General features: G+C 42.9%; 1 protein-coding gene across 1 annotated transcript in view; it reads right to left on the reverse strand.

Annotated features, from left to right (window-relative positions):
- Positions 1-18,360, reverse strand: part of LOC124606038 (aromatic-L-amino-acid decarboxylase) — a 309,333-nt gene extending 290,973 nt beyond the window's left edge. The window contains exons 1-2 of the mRNA XM_047138002.1: positions 18,160-18,360; positions 4,130-4,243 (exon numbers count right to left, since the gene is read on the reverse strand). Coding sequence (XP_046993958.1) covers positions 4,130-4,243; positions 18,160-18,360 — 315 coding nt within the window. The remainder of the gene's footprint in view (positions 1-4,129; positions 4,244-18,159) is intronic.
- Between the last annotated feature and the right edge of the window lie 735 nt (positions 18,361-19,095).

A 19,095-nucleotide genomic window follows, 5' to 3' on the forward strand; every position in this document is an offset into this window, starting at 1 on the left:
GGAACTTCAGATTGTCACTTGTAAACAGCATCCAGAATCAAGTTACGTAATGTCTATGTTATTTATTATTTTAATAAATGTGTGTGAAAATTAATCAAGTTCTGTTTAAAGTTGGTCACCGTCAATCTGCTACTCTAAGCGTGCAAGTGGCATTTCTATCGTTTGACCTAACGGCGGAAGATAAACACGCCACGATAAGATCACGTGACATATTGCTGACACTCGCCTACTTCGTTAGAGCGACAAGTCAAATAATCTGATGGTGTGTGTACCGAAGGTCTTACAGTACGCATACCACACATTTCTACATAGACTTTTCCACATGAGCACAGTGTGCGGCATAATTTCATTTTACGAGAGGGCCCGTTTTGTCCTTTGTCGATTTCAGACACTCTTCGGTCTTCTTGCTGGGTTCGGAAAAAGCCTGTCATTTCGCCGAGTGTTAAGTTTCGTGACCATATGCAACAGGTCGAGTATCCATTGCTCCACAGAACGGATTCCAGGAGCTGCATCTCGCGTCCGTGGTGTTGCAACTCACATATTCGTCTTTTCAGCACTGCGAACCTCTGTCCTGGCTTGGATGATGATCTATCTCCAGGTGTCGGTGAGCGTTTGTAGCTTTTCGATACACACCAACCACTTATACTGGCGTGCATCAGGAAAATCGTTAAACAAATATCGGGTGAAGGTCCCGAGGCAGAAGGCAACAGGCAGTACGCCACAAAGTGGCCAAGAAAGGCTCAACAGTTCCGTGCTGATGGAACACATAGGGGACGCTATCGGGTGCTTGCTCAGCGCACACAAACTACCGGCTCGTGACGCGTACGTAAACACGTTGTGCCGGGTTCCTCGAGAAATCTAGCAAGGGCTAGTTGAATCCATGCCACACTGTACTGCGTTCCGAAGATGGACCAGTACAGCAGGTATTCATAATATTTTGGCTCACCATTGTTGGCGAACGCGACTGCAAGGCGTGTCAAAATTTACGAAACTGAGTGCTTAGAAAATAAGGTTGAGCGTGAGAGTTTCATATAGTTCTCAAAGTACATTTAATAATGGTAGGAAATGTAACATGGAATGCTTGAAATATTGCACAGGATGTTGCTATGAATATAATAGAAACTACTACGTATGATAGAGAACGGCAAATGTATCAATTACAAATACAGAACTGTGGTGCAGAGACGACCGAGCTGACATTTATACGTGAAAATTGGAATACTTCAAATTAGTTAGTGAACTGATTAATTTGTTCCATGTTCCCTAGGTCGTATTGTAACGTACCGGTCATGGGGCTCCGGCAACGGACTGCTGAAAATGTCAATTAATTATGGAACTCACTCTCTGGTAGCAACAATTATATCTTAGGGGAGTAAGCTATGTGTGGAGCGTCACGTCTGGGGCAGAGGCAATAATTAATTCAACCTTTTGCCTCGGACGTCGGAACATGTGAACCGTTAAGTGATAATTTGATCATGCTTTTACATAATCTTCGTACAGAATCATGAATAACACAGGAAGGAGGGGGGGAGGGTACAGGTAAGGAGGAAAAGGACGCTCTGATTGCGTTATGAGGAGAAATGATTTAATTTTTCGCTAGGAGTGTATAATGACTTAACTAATACGTAAAAGCAACCAGTCCATGTTGTGGACTGACAAGACAGCCAGTCCACTGTGACGGGTAACCGAAAGGCACGCGCTTAAACTCACGCAGGCTGGCGTGAGGTCTGAAACAGAATACGTAATGAATATTATAAAGAAAAGTACGTGGCTTCTGGAATACTTAACTTTAATCCATCATTTGTATACATCGTTCTTGATGAGACATGCTTCATACGATAACTATCAATTGCTATGGCGCCTTGCTAGGTAGTAGCCATTGACTTAGCTGAAGGCTATTCTAAATATCTCCTCTGCAATTAAACGAGGCTTCGTCAGTGTTGCATCGCTAGCTAAGGCGTCCGTACAACTGGGGCGAGTGCTAGTAAGTCTCTCGAGACCTGCCTTGTGGTGGCGCTCGGTCTGCGATCACTGACAGTGGCGACACGCGGGTCCGACATGTACTAATGGACAGCGGCCGATTTAAAGCTACCACCTAGCAAGTGTGGTGTCTGGCGGTGACACCACAGTCCAAATGTTCAAATGTGTGCCAAATCTTATGGGACTTAACTGCTAAGGTCATCAGTCTCTAAGCTTACACACTACTTAACCTAAATTATACTAAGGACAAACACACACACCCATGCCCGAGGGAGGACTCGAACCTCGGCTAATCCCGCGCGGCAGGGATAGTCCACTCATAATGTTTTTGTTAACTACGATCAGGACCATACAGAATTAACTGTGTCATGCTGTGTATCACTTAGCTTTTAATGGTTCATACTAGCAAACTGGAATGGTGATTAACAGGGAGTTGGTAAATAGAAGTCGGAAATTGTTAAGAACTTCCATATTTACTTTGTAAACTCAATAAAAAACACGCCTCACTGAAAATTGAACGCACACAAAGCTTAAACGATATTGGGCGTCACTAATGATGATGGGGACAAATATAGCATTCATACAGACACTGTACTTTGTATGTTAGTTGAGAGTGCCATATACATAAATAGAGTCAGGATGGGCATGAGGTAGCGCTTTGTGGCGGCACACAAAAAAATGTGTCATTCGTGCGTACATCCACCAGGCTAAACCCACAGAATGGTTCTTATAGAGTTTGCAGAAATATGTCACACTTTCGATATGCTAGCCAGAGAGGTAAACTGTGTCGGAAAGAAAGAATCAAGTATCGCGTAATTTAGCGAGATTCACCATAGGTATCAACAGCGGAAAGACTTTGAAAGTGCAGTTCTATTCATCTAGTAACATCACAGCAACTTATGGAGTGTCTGGAGAACACGTAGTTGGTCACGAGTAAACAACAGTAAGCCAAGTTAACTTCCCGTATTTGGTAAGTGAAACACATTATCCGTTTAATTGTAGTCTTAGAATGTAGCGCTGTGTTTAATTGATAATAACGCAGAGGCGAACGGATTCTACGAAGGAAACATGGCTGATCATGAGTGAACAACGAAAAAGAGAAAACTAAATATTTCAACACAACACTGCATAAGAATTTGAGTATTACACACAAATTAAGTAATTGAGCTACTCATCCATAATTTAAATTCACTCAGTATGGTCCCTAATGCTTCACACACGGACATGAAATCAATACTAAACACAACATCCTAAGGCTCCTAACTCATAAAACATCAAGAATTTCGATCTTGCGTTTAGGTACAATTACTTCCCCTGATATTATTCTCAAAAATTATAGTAATTTACTTTGATAAACTTTAAGTAAAAGCTTTTCCACTATTAAAAACTCAATATCCTAATGTTGTAAGGAACATGGTTAATCAAAATATTAGCACTCTTGAAGGTCTGATACCCATTCTAGTGCCTATTACAGAGTGAATCGAAAACATGTTTCCTTACCTAGAGTCGGCCGTAAGAGTGCCAGTTCAAACCGTCTACGTTTACCTACCACCACAAAGCCGTGAAGGGAGAGGCGATGGCTCCAAAGAGGCTCGCCGCACCCTCGTCAACGCCGCGGGACAGCCCTAGAGCACTACACATGTCGGTACAGTTAACCTCTCTGCCCTTGCGCTAACATCCCAAAGATTGAAGACTGAATTGGCAGGATATGCGCCCCATCACCGACAAGGAAATACAGTCAATTCGTTCTATCATTCATTCTGATTCATTCATAGGATTGTGAGAGACAGGAATAATATTGATACTATTTGGAGAGAAGTAAAAAAAAAAAAAAAAAAAAACAGAGGCTCTCCCCCCTCCTCTAAGTCAGCTACTATCACAAACAATTAGCAAGATTCAGTAACAACATAAAGGTAAGATTAATTATTATGAAAACGATCTAGTGGATTCTTTTCAATATTCACGACAAACGCTAGGAAGTGGAAAGTGTCAGTTGATCGAAAGGTTGCAGAGAACATCAGCAAATTTATCTTTGGTCTCATAACAGTAAGAAACAGGAACACAAAACCAGGTGGACACATAATTTCACATGGAACATACGTCATGAAAACACAGCTGGGTACAGAGAGTGACAAGAATCTCGCCTTACCCAGGAGAAGCCGATGCACCCGATGGCGTCACACAGCATGTCCCCCAGGATGGACGGGTACGAGTTGCCGGATGGAAAGTACGCGTGGAACCTGGGGTGCTGCCAGTGCGTCACCTGCCAACACACGACACCACCATACAAGTCCATACCAACCGTCTATCACGAACTTCTGAACCGCTGCTGCCAGTCTAAGTCATTTTATACGCCGCTCTAGCTGCAAAGGAAGAATTAAGACGAAAACAGTTAAGATCATGTTGGTGAAAAACAAACAAGCAAACAGCTACGAACATGTCTTGCAGGTCCAGCGGTACCGATCGGCCGCCATGTCATCCTGAGCCCTTAGGCGCCTCTAGCTGCGGATACGGACATGTGGTCAACACACGGCTCTCCCGGCCTTTATCGGTTTTCTTGACCGGTGTCGCTGCTTCTCAATCAAATATCTCCTCAATTGGCCTCACAAGGGCTGAGTGCACCCTGCTTGCCAACGGTGGCCTATCCGAGTGCTAGCCAAGCCCGACGGGCTTAACGGCGGTGATCTTACGGGAACCGGTATTACCACTGCGGCGAGCCCGTTGGCACGTTAATGAAAAGCCGAAAGAAAGTAACAACCTAGAATCTAATTCAAAAAGAAAACCGCAAAATCATTTACGATAATAAAAAGAATCACGACTCGCCATAGTCATGGCGTTGCTGTCTACATGTTGATTATCTTGGAGAGTGTCTGTGACGTCTTTCCAGTGATTACGAAATCGAACTAAGTTTACACAGAACTTGGCAGTACGAACTCACTTGCACCTACTGTGACCTGGATGGTTTCACTGATTCGGTTGGGAATGGTGCCGCAAATCACTTGTTGCCCCTCCTGAGACAACCAGCCCACAACTATTGTAGCTGATCCTTGGTATCATGGATTCTGGCATCCAACGTAGTTGACGTCCACACTGGACCCATATGTGTCGGGGACAAATCTAAGGATACTGCTGGCTACAGGAGTGCCTCAACGTTACTCATGCCATAGAGACACGTACCATTTGAGGACGAACATCTTTCTGTTGAAAATGGCACCACCATATTGTCGCATGAGAGGTAACACACGAGGACATAGGATGTCCGTGAGATACCGTTGTGCCGCGAGAGTACCCTCCCTCAGTCAATACAAGCCGCGACCTCAAGTCATACCCGATGCTTCACAATACCATAACGCCAGGAGCAGCAATTTTGTGCTTCTCCGGAACACTGGAAGAACGAGACTTCTCTCCAGGTCACCGGAATATTCACCAACGATTGTCATGCAGGGTAGTCCTGAACTGCGATTCGTTGCTGAACAATATGCGACACCAATCATTAACAGTCCCTGTTTGCCGGTCTCAGCACCGCTCCAAATGCAGCCGTTTGTGACGTGGGGTTAACGGCAGCCTACGGAGGGGGCGGTAATTCCTTGTCCAACTGCTACTAGTCTCCGGTCGATGGTGGGGGATGACACAGAATTTAATAGGGAGTCCATTAGTTGTTCTCGAATAGCAGGCACAGATGTTAAGAAATTACGATATGGTTGGCGCACAATATGGCAAACCTCCCATATGGTGGTCAGATACTGTTGACCGGCACCTTGATGATGAGTATGCCTGCAGTCTGACATCGGACCACTGTCACATCTGAATGCCCCACAAATCTGGGTATTGCATGATTCGACCAGCCGGACAAATTTAGACTCACAATGAGATCCATTTCAAACTCTGTTAAGTGCTGATACGCTGTCTCACACCTGTGCGGAATCTCCGAGTCCTTTACAGTGGTCACCCAACATCTGACGCTGTTCATGCCCCTCTATATACCCCTGGCGACAATACTAAACTCTAAGAATACGAATGTAATTTGGTAGCCGTTCTACCTGTCACGCAGAGTGGCAACTCTAGTTACTTATGTACCCACCGATCTTGTGCATGTGTACGATGTTACACTGACAACCGACTGTATTTTCTGGGTGCTTCACTTTTATTGTCAGGCAGTGTATATTCAGGCTGTCCCACAAATTGTATCACAGGCTACCGCAGGCTGTACAGGGGGCTTAGAAGATATGGTTTTGATAAGGAACCCATGTGTAGAAATGTACCGTTTAACGTAAAGTAAGTTTGAAGATCGGATTACTTTGAAATCTCCCACTCCGCCGTACGCAGTGCTGTATTGGGTGCTCTAAAGCACTGCTCGACATGGGGTTTCTGCTGCTCGTTGCACAGTATATATCAGCGATGCGTGCTTTCAAACGCACTGTCCACTAACACTGGTGCGCGTCCGTTGAGCACCACAGTCTTAACCCTCCTAGTTGCGAACGTACTACCTCCCGCGGCCGTTGTTGTCGTCGGACGACAGTGGTATGTAATGGACTGAGGAGATACCGAAGACGTTCTCGATCTACCATTAAGTATCGCACCGTATCTTCAACATTAATTTGCACCCAAAGGGCACCTTTTGGGACATGCGTTCCTTACCAAATTCTGCTGAGTTATGAGCGTGTGACTACGTAGGCTTTCCCGGCGTAATAAGTCTTGAAAGTCTTTTCGGGTTTGCTGCCGGATCCTAAAATCAACTTGACTCGATATTTCGGCGATCCAACTGTTCGCCATCTTCAGGAAATGCCGCTTCTGCTGATGAGTCCCGCTGAGAACTGATGCAAGATTGCAATTCGACGTCCTATATAGGCCACCGTTTTTGTAGTTTTTATCCAGAAAGCTATAGCAACGAGTTGCAATTATTTATATAGAACATATGTTTTTCTATCGTCCAGCTGATGCCTGTAAATTATCTATGTACAAATCTAATTTCTATTAATCTTTGTTAGTAACCTAAAAAGGGGTGAATGCAACATGCTGTACGTAATCGACTGTGTTCACATGGACATTCTGATGATGGGGTGTTCATCGAAGGGAGGCGTTCAAAGGAACGCCCATTTTTGAGTGCACAACTCATTGTCACTTTTATACAAACTGCGAAAGTGATGAAAAGCTGCTGGTGTCACGGAACGACAAGCTTCCTCGGTGAGCTCTTTGAAGCCATGTTCGGTTAGATTGCAGAGCGTATCCTTAACATTGCCGTATACAAGGCAGATCGGAATGCACAAACAAATGAGGTTCGGTCGGCTGGTAATACTGCTGTGGAATAAAGATGGAATACATGCACGAGTACGCTGAAATGTTGCTAATGTTCGGCAAATGCTGACACGATGACAAAGAAGGAGTCATACTTATGTCACGCGATACCTAGGTCGAGTGCTTCATCAGCCATTACGTTGTGCATTCAGGAAAATGGGTACTCGTTTGATCATCACACTTAAACAAACATTCGGCCACCAGAAAGTTCATCTCAGCAATGCCAATTATGTACATCATGTGGCATCTACGCTTAAAACTTCAAAGGTTTCTAACTCACTAACTAAAATTGATAAAATTTTTGGTTTAAATAGTTTTGCACACAGATGGTTTAAATGTATCAGCTACATGACAGAAAAAAATACTCAATTTAAAACTCTCTGCTAAGTAGATAAATAAACTATGTTGGTAACTCCACAGAAAGTGTAATGCTTCTTACGTTTAGGTACCTGTATGAGTATTCCTTTTACTTGTTATTTTGTAAGTTACAAAGTTATACAGCTTGTCTGAAACACCCCGTACATACACGGTAACTTCCTAGTGTAACGAAATGTAGGCTGTAGAAAATACAGGTAATTCGCACCCGAAAATTTCTCTCACATGTTTTGCTGGTCAACGGTTTAGTCAATAATTAACGTCAAAATTTGTTTTTGTTTCCAGGAATTAGCATCCGAAACAGCTGTGGCCGAAAAGGCAGCCGCACACGGGTGCCGGAATCAGAGGCCGAGAGGTGACTTCCTGGTTCGTGCTAAGAGTACTTGGTGGATACGTGCAAAGAAAGTAAGGCACACTCATTTGATAACATTCAGCAAGCAGCGCTTCCTGTCAAAACCAAAGGAAATACGGTTCTTCCAGAGTTAAGACTCTCCATCGCTTGTTTCACTGCTGAAACTTTTTGTACATTTTGCGTCCAACGTGATCGTTTAGACGAAAAAGGCCACTGACAACTTTGTAATTTGATCATTTTGTGTGGGAATTAATTTTGTGTTCTTCCGACTTTTCGCCTGTGAGATTCAGAAAACTATCAACAGCTCCCTAAATATTTTTTGGTTTGAAAAATAGTATATAACTTTTCGATCCGTTCAGCATAACACATGATGTTTCACATATTCCGACAGGAGGTAATATCGCCAAAACCAGAAGAATTCCTATAACGATACGTCCGCATACCAACACCTGTTGTCATATGGATAATCTTTCCTCTCATTCCTATCTGTCTGTTACATAGAGGTAGACACTACAGGCAGTCCTGCATGTGATTGCCGCACATTCTGACGCATCCTTCAATCCTTCTTCGCAGTGAGTCATACACTCTTTCAGACGCGTCTGGCTGCGCCACAGGTACTGGTCACACGCTTCTTTAACGCCTGCACATTGTCGATGGTTTCGGCATGCACCAATGCCTTTAAATGTTCCCATAGCCAAAAAATTCAATGAAATCAAGTCCGGTGAACGGAGAGGCCATGCTACCGGACCTCCTTGACCAGTGCATCGCCTATGGAACGTTATGTTCATAAACTGTAAGTTGTGGGAGTTACGTGGCAAGTGAACTACTGCCATGAACAGCGAATATAAAATCCCTGAAATACTAAGCCACGCACTGAGTGTGAATCATTAAGCCCAAAAATGTAAATGGAAATGTAACCCTGACTCGCAATGATTAACGGAATACTCATACAGACACACAGTTACATAATTTTGGCACAACTGAAGCTGGATTTGGCACAGTTATCATTTGAATATTAAGCAGCAATCCTATTATACGATCCCGTTCAAACTCAGTGAGTTGTTGATAATGGCGTATTTATAGTCTTAAAGGCATTCTTGATTTACATCAGCTAGCCACGTCCAGTCTCAAAGGTAACTTTCACTCACTACCGTTACAGCGTTATTTGAAACAAACTTGATATGCATCCTCATAGTAGCGTTACTAGCTCCGCTATGATGTGACTGGTGCGATATTGGAACATACATCATCTTTCAGATGTAGATACACTCCTGCAAACTTTCATGTATGTCGCACAACTCCTTCCTGGTATTACGATTTTTTCCCGTCGGTGTATTTCGGCGCCTTGGAAACATTGACGAGTACTGGTCGTCCTTTTTAAATTTTGTGTGTGTTGCATCTTTTACCTGATATTACGTCATTCCTCGAAGCTGTTGGGTGGAGTCGTACGCTAGAGTTTATTCTCTAGTGTCTTCCTCTTTTCACTTGATCAACATTTATACTCTTCTCTTACTTGCTTTCTTCTGTCCTTCCAACATACCTTCGATAATTCTTAGAATTCATCTTCCTCTCGGTATATGTCCTAGCTAGTCTGCTTTTCTTTTCTAACCTGCTTTGGGAGAGTTCCATCTTCAACTACTTTTTTCGTTATTTCGCTGTTCGTCACTTTATCCACCCAATTTACTTTCTACATTCTTCTCCAAACACACACCCCGAACTGTTGAACTTTATTTCTTTCTTCTTCCATTGCAGCTCCTACAACACCAAAGATAAATCTTCACATGAAGCATTTAACCAACCTTTTCCTTAACTCCTACCCCTGTCTGATGCATGATTTCTCAGGAAAATTTTGCTTTCGTTATTGCAATTCTGATCCAATTTTCTTGTCACTCGTCCATTTACCAGTTAACACGGCCCTCAAGTGATTGTCATGTGCAACCTGTCCAGTCTGATTTTCTGTTCTTTTCACTTTCATATCTTCCGTACTCTTGTAATCCTTATTCAGTTCTGGATAGTGTTCTTCGAAGAGGTACTGTTTTATCTCCAAGTAACGCCATATCATCAGCAAACCTAATGAAGTGCTATTCCTTCCGTCTCTACTTCTAGCGCCTTCATCATCAAGCCATCGATATACGAGCATATGGTAAACAACGATGGATTACTTCTCTTCCGATTTCTGACCAGTCTGTCATACCATTTCTTAGCTTCATGGTTGCCTCGTGTATAACTCGTCTTTGCAGTTCATTCTCTTCAGTTTCAGAATTTCTATCGATTTGTCTCATTCCGCCCCATCAAAGTCCTTTTCCCGTTCTATGGACCACAAACTCATTCTTTTCTGTCTTTCTATTTATTTCAATAGTATCGCTTGCGCCTCACCCATCCATCAAACCAGATTGCTCTTCCCCTTCGATATCTTCCATCATACGTACCAATTTTTGATTCAATTCCCTCACCATAATTGTGGCAGAAATTGAATATACAGGGTGATTCAAAAAGAATACCACAACTTTAAAAATGTGTATTTAATGAAAGAAACATAATATAACCTTCTGTTATACATCATTACAAAGAGTATTTAAAAAGGTTTTTTTTTCACTCAAAAACAAGTTCAGAGATGTTCAATATGGCCCCCTCCAGACACTCGACAGATAAGTGCCAATGTGGTGGCGCTCCATCCTGCTGAAATATGAATTGTTGTGCTTCTTGTTCGAGCTGAGGGAACAGCCAATTCTCTAACATCTCCAGATACTGTAGTCCAGTTACAGTAGCACCTTCGAAGAAAAAGGGACCAAAAACTTTATTGGCTGAAATGGCACAGAAAACGTTCACCTTAGGCCAGTCACGTTCATACTGAGTTGTTTCCCGCGGATTCTCAGTGCCCCATATACAGACATTGTGACTGTTGACTTTCCCGTTAGTGTGGAAAGTTGCTTCATCACTAAACACAATCTTTGAAACGAAAGATTCATCTGTTTCCATTTGAGCAAGGATAAAATCACAGAAATCGATTCTTTTAATCTTATCATCTGCAGACAGTGCTTGAACCAATTTCAGACGATAAGGTTTCATAACTAACCTTTTTCGTAGGACTCTCCATACAGTTGATTGTGGAATTTGCAGCTCTCTGCTAGCTCTGCGAGTCGATTTTCCTGGGCTGCGAACAAATGCTTGCTGGATGCGTGCTACATTTTCATCACTCGTTCTCAGCCGTCCAGAACTTTTCCCTTTGCACAAACACCCATTCTCTGTAAACTGTTTATACCAACGTTTAATACACCACCTATCAGGAGGTTTAACACCATACTTTGTTCGAAATGCACGCTGAACAACTGTCGTCGATTCACTTCTGCTGTACTCAATAACACAAAAAGCTTTCTGTTGAGCGGTCGCCATCTTAGCATCAACTGACGCTGACGCCTAGACAACAGCGCCTCAAGCGAACAAATGTACAACTAAATAAAACTTTATAGCTCCCTTAATTCGCCGACAGATAGTGCTTAGCTCTGCCTTTTGTCGTTGCAGAGTTTTAAATTCCTAAAGTTGTGGTATTCATTTTGAATCACCCTGTATACTTACAGTTCTATATTCGATGACTTTCTTGGTACCGGAATTTTCGGAAATTGGAAAAATTACTGTCCTGGCAAAGTCTTTTAAGCATGTACCACTTTCATATATCGCCTTGCACAACTCTGTAACTTCCGCTATGCTTTTTACATCCATACACTGAAATAATTCTATAGCAAGTTCATCCAAACCAGCAGATTTACCTGTCTTCATTTTCATTATTTCTTTTTCTACTCCAGAGATCAGTATTTTCCCTCTGCTTCCATGTCATCTTCCATTTAAGTGCTTAGATCTGTTTCCTCTTTTGCTATATATAAGTCCTCCATATACACTTCCTAGCTCTTTCTTTCTTCTCCTTGCTTGTATAGTATTTTTTCATCCTCAATTCTTTTCCATTACGGTTAATTGTCCATATATCTGAAGTAACTCTACGCACCTTCCTAGAAAGTAAGTCGGTTGTCCTTTTTGTTTCCACGTCTTCCACATCAATACATTCTTCTTTTCACCACTGGACTCTCGCTTTTTATGAATCACTTCTCAACTGATTATTTAGTTTTTGGTGCATTGTCTCACTACTCTCGTTTCCTATCATTTATATTGTCTTCTTTCATTTTCTTTTTATCATCTTTGTTGTTGGCCATAGTTTCTTCGCTGTTTCCTTGGAAGTATACTACTTCTTTCTCTGCTGTTTTAGTTGCAACACTTTTGATTTTTGTTCATCTTTTCTCCTCTTCATTTCTTCTGTTGTCTTCTTTTATGGTTTGGGATATCTTCTCCCCTAGCGTGTTCATTGCTTTTTCTCTTATTCTTTCTAAGTACCATGTCTTCGCTTAGTATTCGTTCTTTATTCTTCTTCTATATTGTGCTCATTTGCGTCCTCGCTAACATATGGTCGCTATTAATGTCAGCTCGTGGCCGTCTATGACAGTTTTTCAGTGCATCTTTTTTCAGAATTCGAACTCATTATTCAACAGTTATTGTTATGTGTCAATCTGTTGTAATGACCCTAGCCCACGTTTACAGAGATCATCTGCAATTTCTATAAAAAATAAACATGCAGAGTCACGATCTTATATGCATGCGAAACATTTATTCAAGATGTTTCAAAACAGGTCACATATTTCTACAGGAGGTAGTTCTGGTCAAAACTAGGAGAAATATTCCTTCAGTTATATGTCTGAAAACTAATACCTGTTGAGATATGAGCTAAAAATCCTCAGTTCACAGCCTGCATATTGTTCATAGATGAGACAGCATTCATAAACGATAGCATAATTGCCACAATACGCTCATGTGGACAGACGAAAATCCTCGAGCAATCATGGACGCGAGTCATTATGATTGCTTCAGTATCAAGGGCAGGAATTGTCGGTGACAGAGTCAGAGGGCCACGCACTTTACCAAACTGAATAGCTCTATTGGAGAACGTAACGCTTCCAGAAAGTCAGAGGCAATGGTTTATGAGTGACGGGGTACGACTCCATTTTCAACGAATCGTTCCGCAGTATAGAAAGTTACCTGTTCATTCTGAAATTTTATTTTTATTCTCTACATTTTACTTTTGCTAGATCGCGACAGTTGTTTATGCAATACTCCGTGTATCTCAACTGTGATAAGTTTCGGTTGATCGTAATAAACTCCCTGAATAATCTTTCTTCCTGCTCACTGAGACACTTCCTCGTCATTGGAAGGCTGGTCTGTCTTTCAGCCAATGGCAAGCCTTCGTTACTTAGGAATGACGAGGTTTCCGTGTTTGACCGGGCTTACGCCATTCTGGTCTGTGCTGCTCTGTTCTGGTTCTCGTGCTGTTCAGTGTCCTGTGCTGGTTGGAGAGAATTCTGCACTGGGAGGAAGACTAGCTTTGCCTGGTGTCGATGTGATCTGGCTTGGAGATCTCACAATAATGAAGAAATTGGATGAGGTTATGTCAAATACTCATACTTGCCGTGGTGAAGCTTAGTTGAACTGATTATCTTAGAACTACTTGCTAAATTACTGAACAGTTTACTCGCGATTACTCCGCAGTCAGGTGTGCGGCAGTATTCATCCGCGTAGCGAAAGGGAGCTTCGCAGGCTGCTCAATTTCGATTAAATGGAAGTTGATTTTGGTGACCAATATCATCCATTCAAGGTGTAGTGCAGTAGGTTCAAAGGTATCACCCTCTCCTAAATTATAAAGGAGATGTTGGGTACAGAGAACTTAGTACTCTACTGTTCATTGTGAAATTCAAGCATTTTTGTCTTGCTTTGAGGACTCACTGGGTTTGCAAATTAATTGCATCGTTCTAGTAACGAAATAGACATATATTAATGAATTTTTCATTTGTGTGTGGACGAAAAACCAGGCATGATACATCGTTAATTAAAAATCAGTGTCTTACAAAGAAACGTTTTCCGATCTAGAAAGCAATTTAATTTTTTTTTTACAAACCACTGATGGTTTTTTATTTCAATAAATCGAAAAGCATTTGGTAACATATTAATGAACTTCTATCTGAATTATCTCTGCCAAAACCCCGACACTTCTTTGCCGGTTGTGTATGATGATGACCCATGCTGATACGGCTTCATGTTGCTTTCAAGTTGTTGAGTCTACTAACGACCCGTGAATAATATCGGGGGCTACTCACGGAATCATGGTTGCATGTGCACAATTTCAGAAATCATTATTTTCTCTTTGCACAATATCAGGTTTCTGGTGCTCAAAGGTAGGTCACAGTTGCAGGACCGTCGACAAGTTCCTACAGAGGACTCTTTCAAGTAACTTAGTTATTAAATGGAAATCATACAGATAATTTACATGCTATTTTTGGTAACGCAATATTTCTTTCATGCCTAGAGTCAATGGTTACATGTTGAAGGGGACTTCCTCATTGCAGTACTTCCTTCCTTCAACATTCTGTAGTTTGCACCAGTTATTAATGAATAGTCAGTTCCACAAGCAAGTGCGCACCATTATTTGTATGAAATAAAAGACACTATTGTAAATATATGTTTACACGAACGGGGTCGTATAATAGGGTTCGAGGAGACAGTGTGCATGATAGCTGCCGGCGATGGTCACGAGATTGACCGGTCGCAAGAATACGGGGTGGCAGAAGGCGACGTGGCACTACGGAGGGAGAAGACCATCGAGTTCGGCGTATGGCTCTGGCGCAGGGTGTCAACATGTTGCCTTGGCCTGCTGTATCACCAGATGTGTGTCCAATCGAGCACATGTGGGAAATGATCGGACGACAACTCCAGCGTCATCTACAATCAGCGTTAACCGTCCCTGAACAACAAGCATGGAACTACACTACTGGCCATTAAAATTGCTACACCACGAAGATGACGTGCCACAGACGCGAAATTTAACAGACAGGAAGAAGATGCTGTGATATCCAAATGATTAGCTTTTCAGAGCATTCACACAAGGTTGGTGACGGTGGCGACACCTACAACGTCCTGACATGAGGAAAGTTTCCAACCGATTTCTCATACACAAACAGCAGTTCACCGGTGTTGCCTGGTGAAACGCTGTTGTGATGCCTCGTGTAAGGAGTAGAAATGCGTACCATCACGTTTCCGGCTTTAATAAGGTCGGATTGTAGCCTATCGCGATTGCGGCTTATCGTTTCGCGACATTGCTGCGCGCGTTGGTCGAGATCCAATGACTGTTAGCAGAATATGGAATCGGTGGGTTCAGAAGGGTAATACGGAACGCCGTGCTGGATCCCAACGGCCTCGTATCACTACCAGTCGAGATGACAGGCATCTTATCTACATGGCTGTAACGGATCGTGCAGCCACGTCTCGATCCCTGAGTCAACAGATGGGGACGTTTGCAAGACAACAACCATCTGCACGAACAGTTCGACGACGTTTGCAGCAGCGTGGACTATCAGATCGGAGACCATGGCTGCGGTTACCCTTGACGCTGCATCACAGACAGGAGCGCCTGCGATGGTGTACTCAACGACGAACCTGGGTGCACGAATGGCAAAACGTCATTTTTTCGGATGAATCCAGATTCTGTTTACAGCATCATGATGGTCGCATCCGTGTTTGGCGACATCGCGGTGAACGCATATTGCAAGCGTGTATTCCTCATCGCCATAGTGGCGTATCACCCGGCGTGATGGTATGGGGTGCCATTGGTTACACGTCCCGACCACCTCTTGTTCGCATTGACGGCACTTTGAACAGTGGACGTTGCATTTCAGATGTGTTACGACCCGTGGCTCTACCCTTCATTCGATCCCTGCGAAACCCTACATTTCATGAGGATAATGCACGACCGCATGTTGCAGATTCTGTACGGGCCTTTCTGGATACAGAAAATGTTCGACTGCTGTCCTGGCCAGCACATTCCCCAGATCTCTCACCAATTGAAAACGTCTGGTCAATGGTGGCCGAGCAACTGGCTCGTCACAATACGCTAGTCACTACTCTTGATGAACTGTGGTATCGTGTTGAATCTGCATGGGCAGCTGTACCTGTACTCTCCATCCAAGCTCTGTTTGACTCAATGTCCAGGCGTATCAAGGCCGTTATTACGGCCAGAGGTGGTTGTTCTGGGTACAGATTTCTCAGGATCTATGCACACGAATTGCGTGAAAATGTAATCACATGTAAGTTCTAGTATAATATATTTGTCCAATGAATACCCGTTTATCATCTGCATTTCTTCGTGGTGTAGCAATTTTAAGGGCCAGTAGAGTACATACCGCAAACTGTCATCCGGCACCTTTGTAGCATAATGCATGCACGTTTCCATGCTTATATTCAACATTCTGGCGGTCGCAACGGTTATTAATGTATAGTCAGTTCCACAAGAAAGTGTGTGCCGTTATTTGTATAAAATAAAATACACTATTATAAATATATGTTTACACGGAAATACATGTTATTACTAATTGCACCATCACCGAATAGTTAAACCAGTTGCCGCCACTATCTGTTATAGTTTGGCTCCTTTTTGGCATGCTTTTCAAAAGATTTTCTGCATATTCTCTCGGTAACGGTCTCCATATCGTTCTGATATTATATGACAGCTGCTTCAAAGAACCTATTGACTTCCCTTTAAGCGTCGTGTTAATAAACAACCAAACATTTGCATTCGGCTTTGCATCCGGAGACATGGCATGCCAATCTATCGTTGACACTCCATTGTCTTGTTCCCACGCTGTACAGAGATGGCTGCTATGTTTCGAATTATCATCCTCTTGTCATCCAGTTTGCCTTGCTCGAACCAAATAGCTTCTTAATGGACTTTTGGATGATTTACATGGAATACTGCCACGTGACGCTTCAGATATTTTTCGATCATTTTAAACTGCAACCGACAAAACAAATCAAAACATTCAACTCTCACGTTTTTTATCTATACGCTGTGCAAAAACTCATTGTGTACAGATGCAAGACCACTATCAGAGATGTCGCAGCGGACGTTACATTTAAAATGATGGCATACACTTTCTTGTGGAACTGACTGTACCACCATTTCATATTTTCAATGGCTTATCTCGTGATTACATTAGCCTAGCCTGTAAACTTGCAATATGAATCGCTTAAATATGTTACCTAGACAAATGCATTCCATAAATTTATTTACCCTATATTGATCATTTTTTGGTGTTATGTTTTTTTTTCGTCAGTGTATAAACACGAATCATGGAATGGTGGAAACTGTTAATAATAACTAATGGAACAACCACGGGAAAATGGGATTCTGCGTGGGGAGAAACTAACATATAACGTAACAACCTCAGAACCACAGCGATAGTAGAATATAGAAATAACAACAAGTAAAAGAACATGAAACATGTGAAAATTACGAGGAAACACAAACGTGGTATCAGCAACTTTGATTGAGCTGTGTAGGTCAACTAGACACATCGACACCAGAAATAAATAAAAACGCTAAAAAAATTCGTTGTGCGCCTAATCAAAAATCACGGAAACGTGATGTCGACAACATGAGTTAAGCTATAAAGCTCAACTTGACACATCAATAACACAACAATAACTTACACATAAAGAAAGGTAAAGGTGCACTAACGGTGCTAACGTATATATATTTATTTACTCCACTGCATGCTGATTTTGGCAACAGTAGCTCGATGAATGATGGTAAGTCAACACGACCAACGAGGAGACAGGCGTAGGCAACTAATGAGACTCTCATTCGTAATTTTCTTCGTTGTATAACTGAAGTTAGCTGATATTTTGTTTTACTCGCAATAATTTAATCACCTGATATTATCTTTCACCCACTGTAATTTAAACTGTGCTCTTGGGCTCCTGTCTAACCACACGCTCTCAAATCGCACTCTAGGATTGACCCATACTAGTATGAACAGTTGACTTGGAACGGGCAGCAGTCGGAAATATCTGCCAATAGGCGGAACAAGTTATGATGATGAATGTGTATTTGTCAGCCATTTTTCCTGCTCACTCACGGAATTTTAAGCAGCTGTCGTATACGGAGACAATTAGATGATCAGCTACCCTGGCGTATACCGGTGTGCGTCCTCAAGATTTGGTTCGTTTCTAAACTCTGGTGGGTTTTACAGCGGATCGCTGGAGGGCCTCTAGGCGCTCGCACTCACCCCCGGCATGATCTTGGACTCGACGTCGCGCATGATGTCCGTCCAGTCCTCGGGTTCCTGCGGAGCCTCCTCCGGTAGCAGCGGCCGCAGGTAGCCCGGTTCGATGCTGGGTGTGACGCGCCGCTTGTCCAGCGTCTCCATGTACTCGCAGATGTAGTCCACCATCTCCTTGCCGCGCACCCGGAACTCGTTCACGTCCATCCTGCCGGCATTCGGGAAGGACCGATCTGTTTCATAAACGGCAGGACGTTGACGGCACACTACAAAACTGGCAAACAGGTGTTGAGGATTTTTACTGGTGACGGCGGCTAGCTGCTGTCACGTGACTACATAGACCTGAAGGACAAAATAAAAGAGTTAAGATAACAAAGCAACGCCATGCGACTACATGTCAACACTGGCGAGCCGAGAGGCAGCACAAATATAAGGGATCAACTTGACACTGCTGGACGCACAGTAGAAGAGGTAACGGACAAAATATTGGAAGAACTGGTCGCTTTGACGAGCTGTAGGCAGAACAGTCACCACGTGGTTACATGGCGCTCTACCGCTGACGTGAGTCACGGCTGTGAAATGGTTTTGTTTGTGCCAATCGGTTGTAACGGAAAGAGAGCAATAAGACTGCTGGACGTGAGGATGTGACATTATGAAAGAAAGAAGCTTTCGTGTTTGGATGTTCCCGTGACCGTACCGTCAACACGACTTAAGAACAGTGGTCGTAAAAAGATCGTAACCGTCGGGGAACCCTTGTAAATGACAACCAGTTTAAAACCGGACATTGCTCTCAGTGAAAGTAGATTCAACTCTGCCACTTTACACAACGGACAGGCAAACGATAATAGCGTTCGAACGAACACGTGATTTCCTGACACGGCACAGCGTTCCATACAGTATCGAACTTGTTGGAACAATCACGTGACATATGACTCGTGAGGC

The sequence above is a fragment of the Schistocerca americana genome, chromosome 3 (genome assembly GCF_021461395.2).
Source record: "Schistocerca americana isolate TAMUIC-IGC-003095 chromosome 3, iqSchAmer2.1, whole genome shotgun sequence".
Lineage (NCBI taxonomy): Eukaryota > Metazoa > Arthropoda > Insecta > Orthoptera > Acrididae > Schistocerca > Schistocerca americana.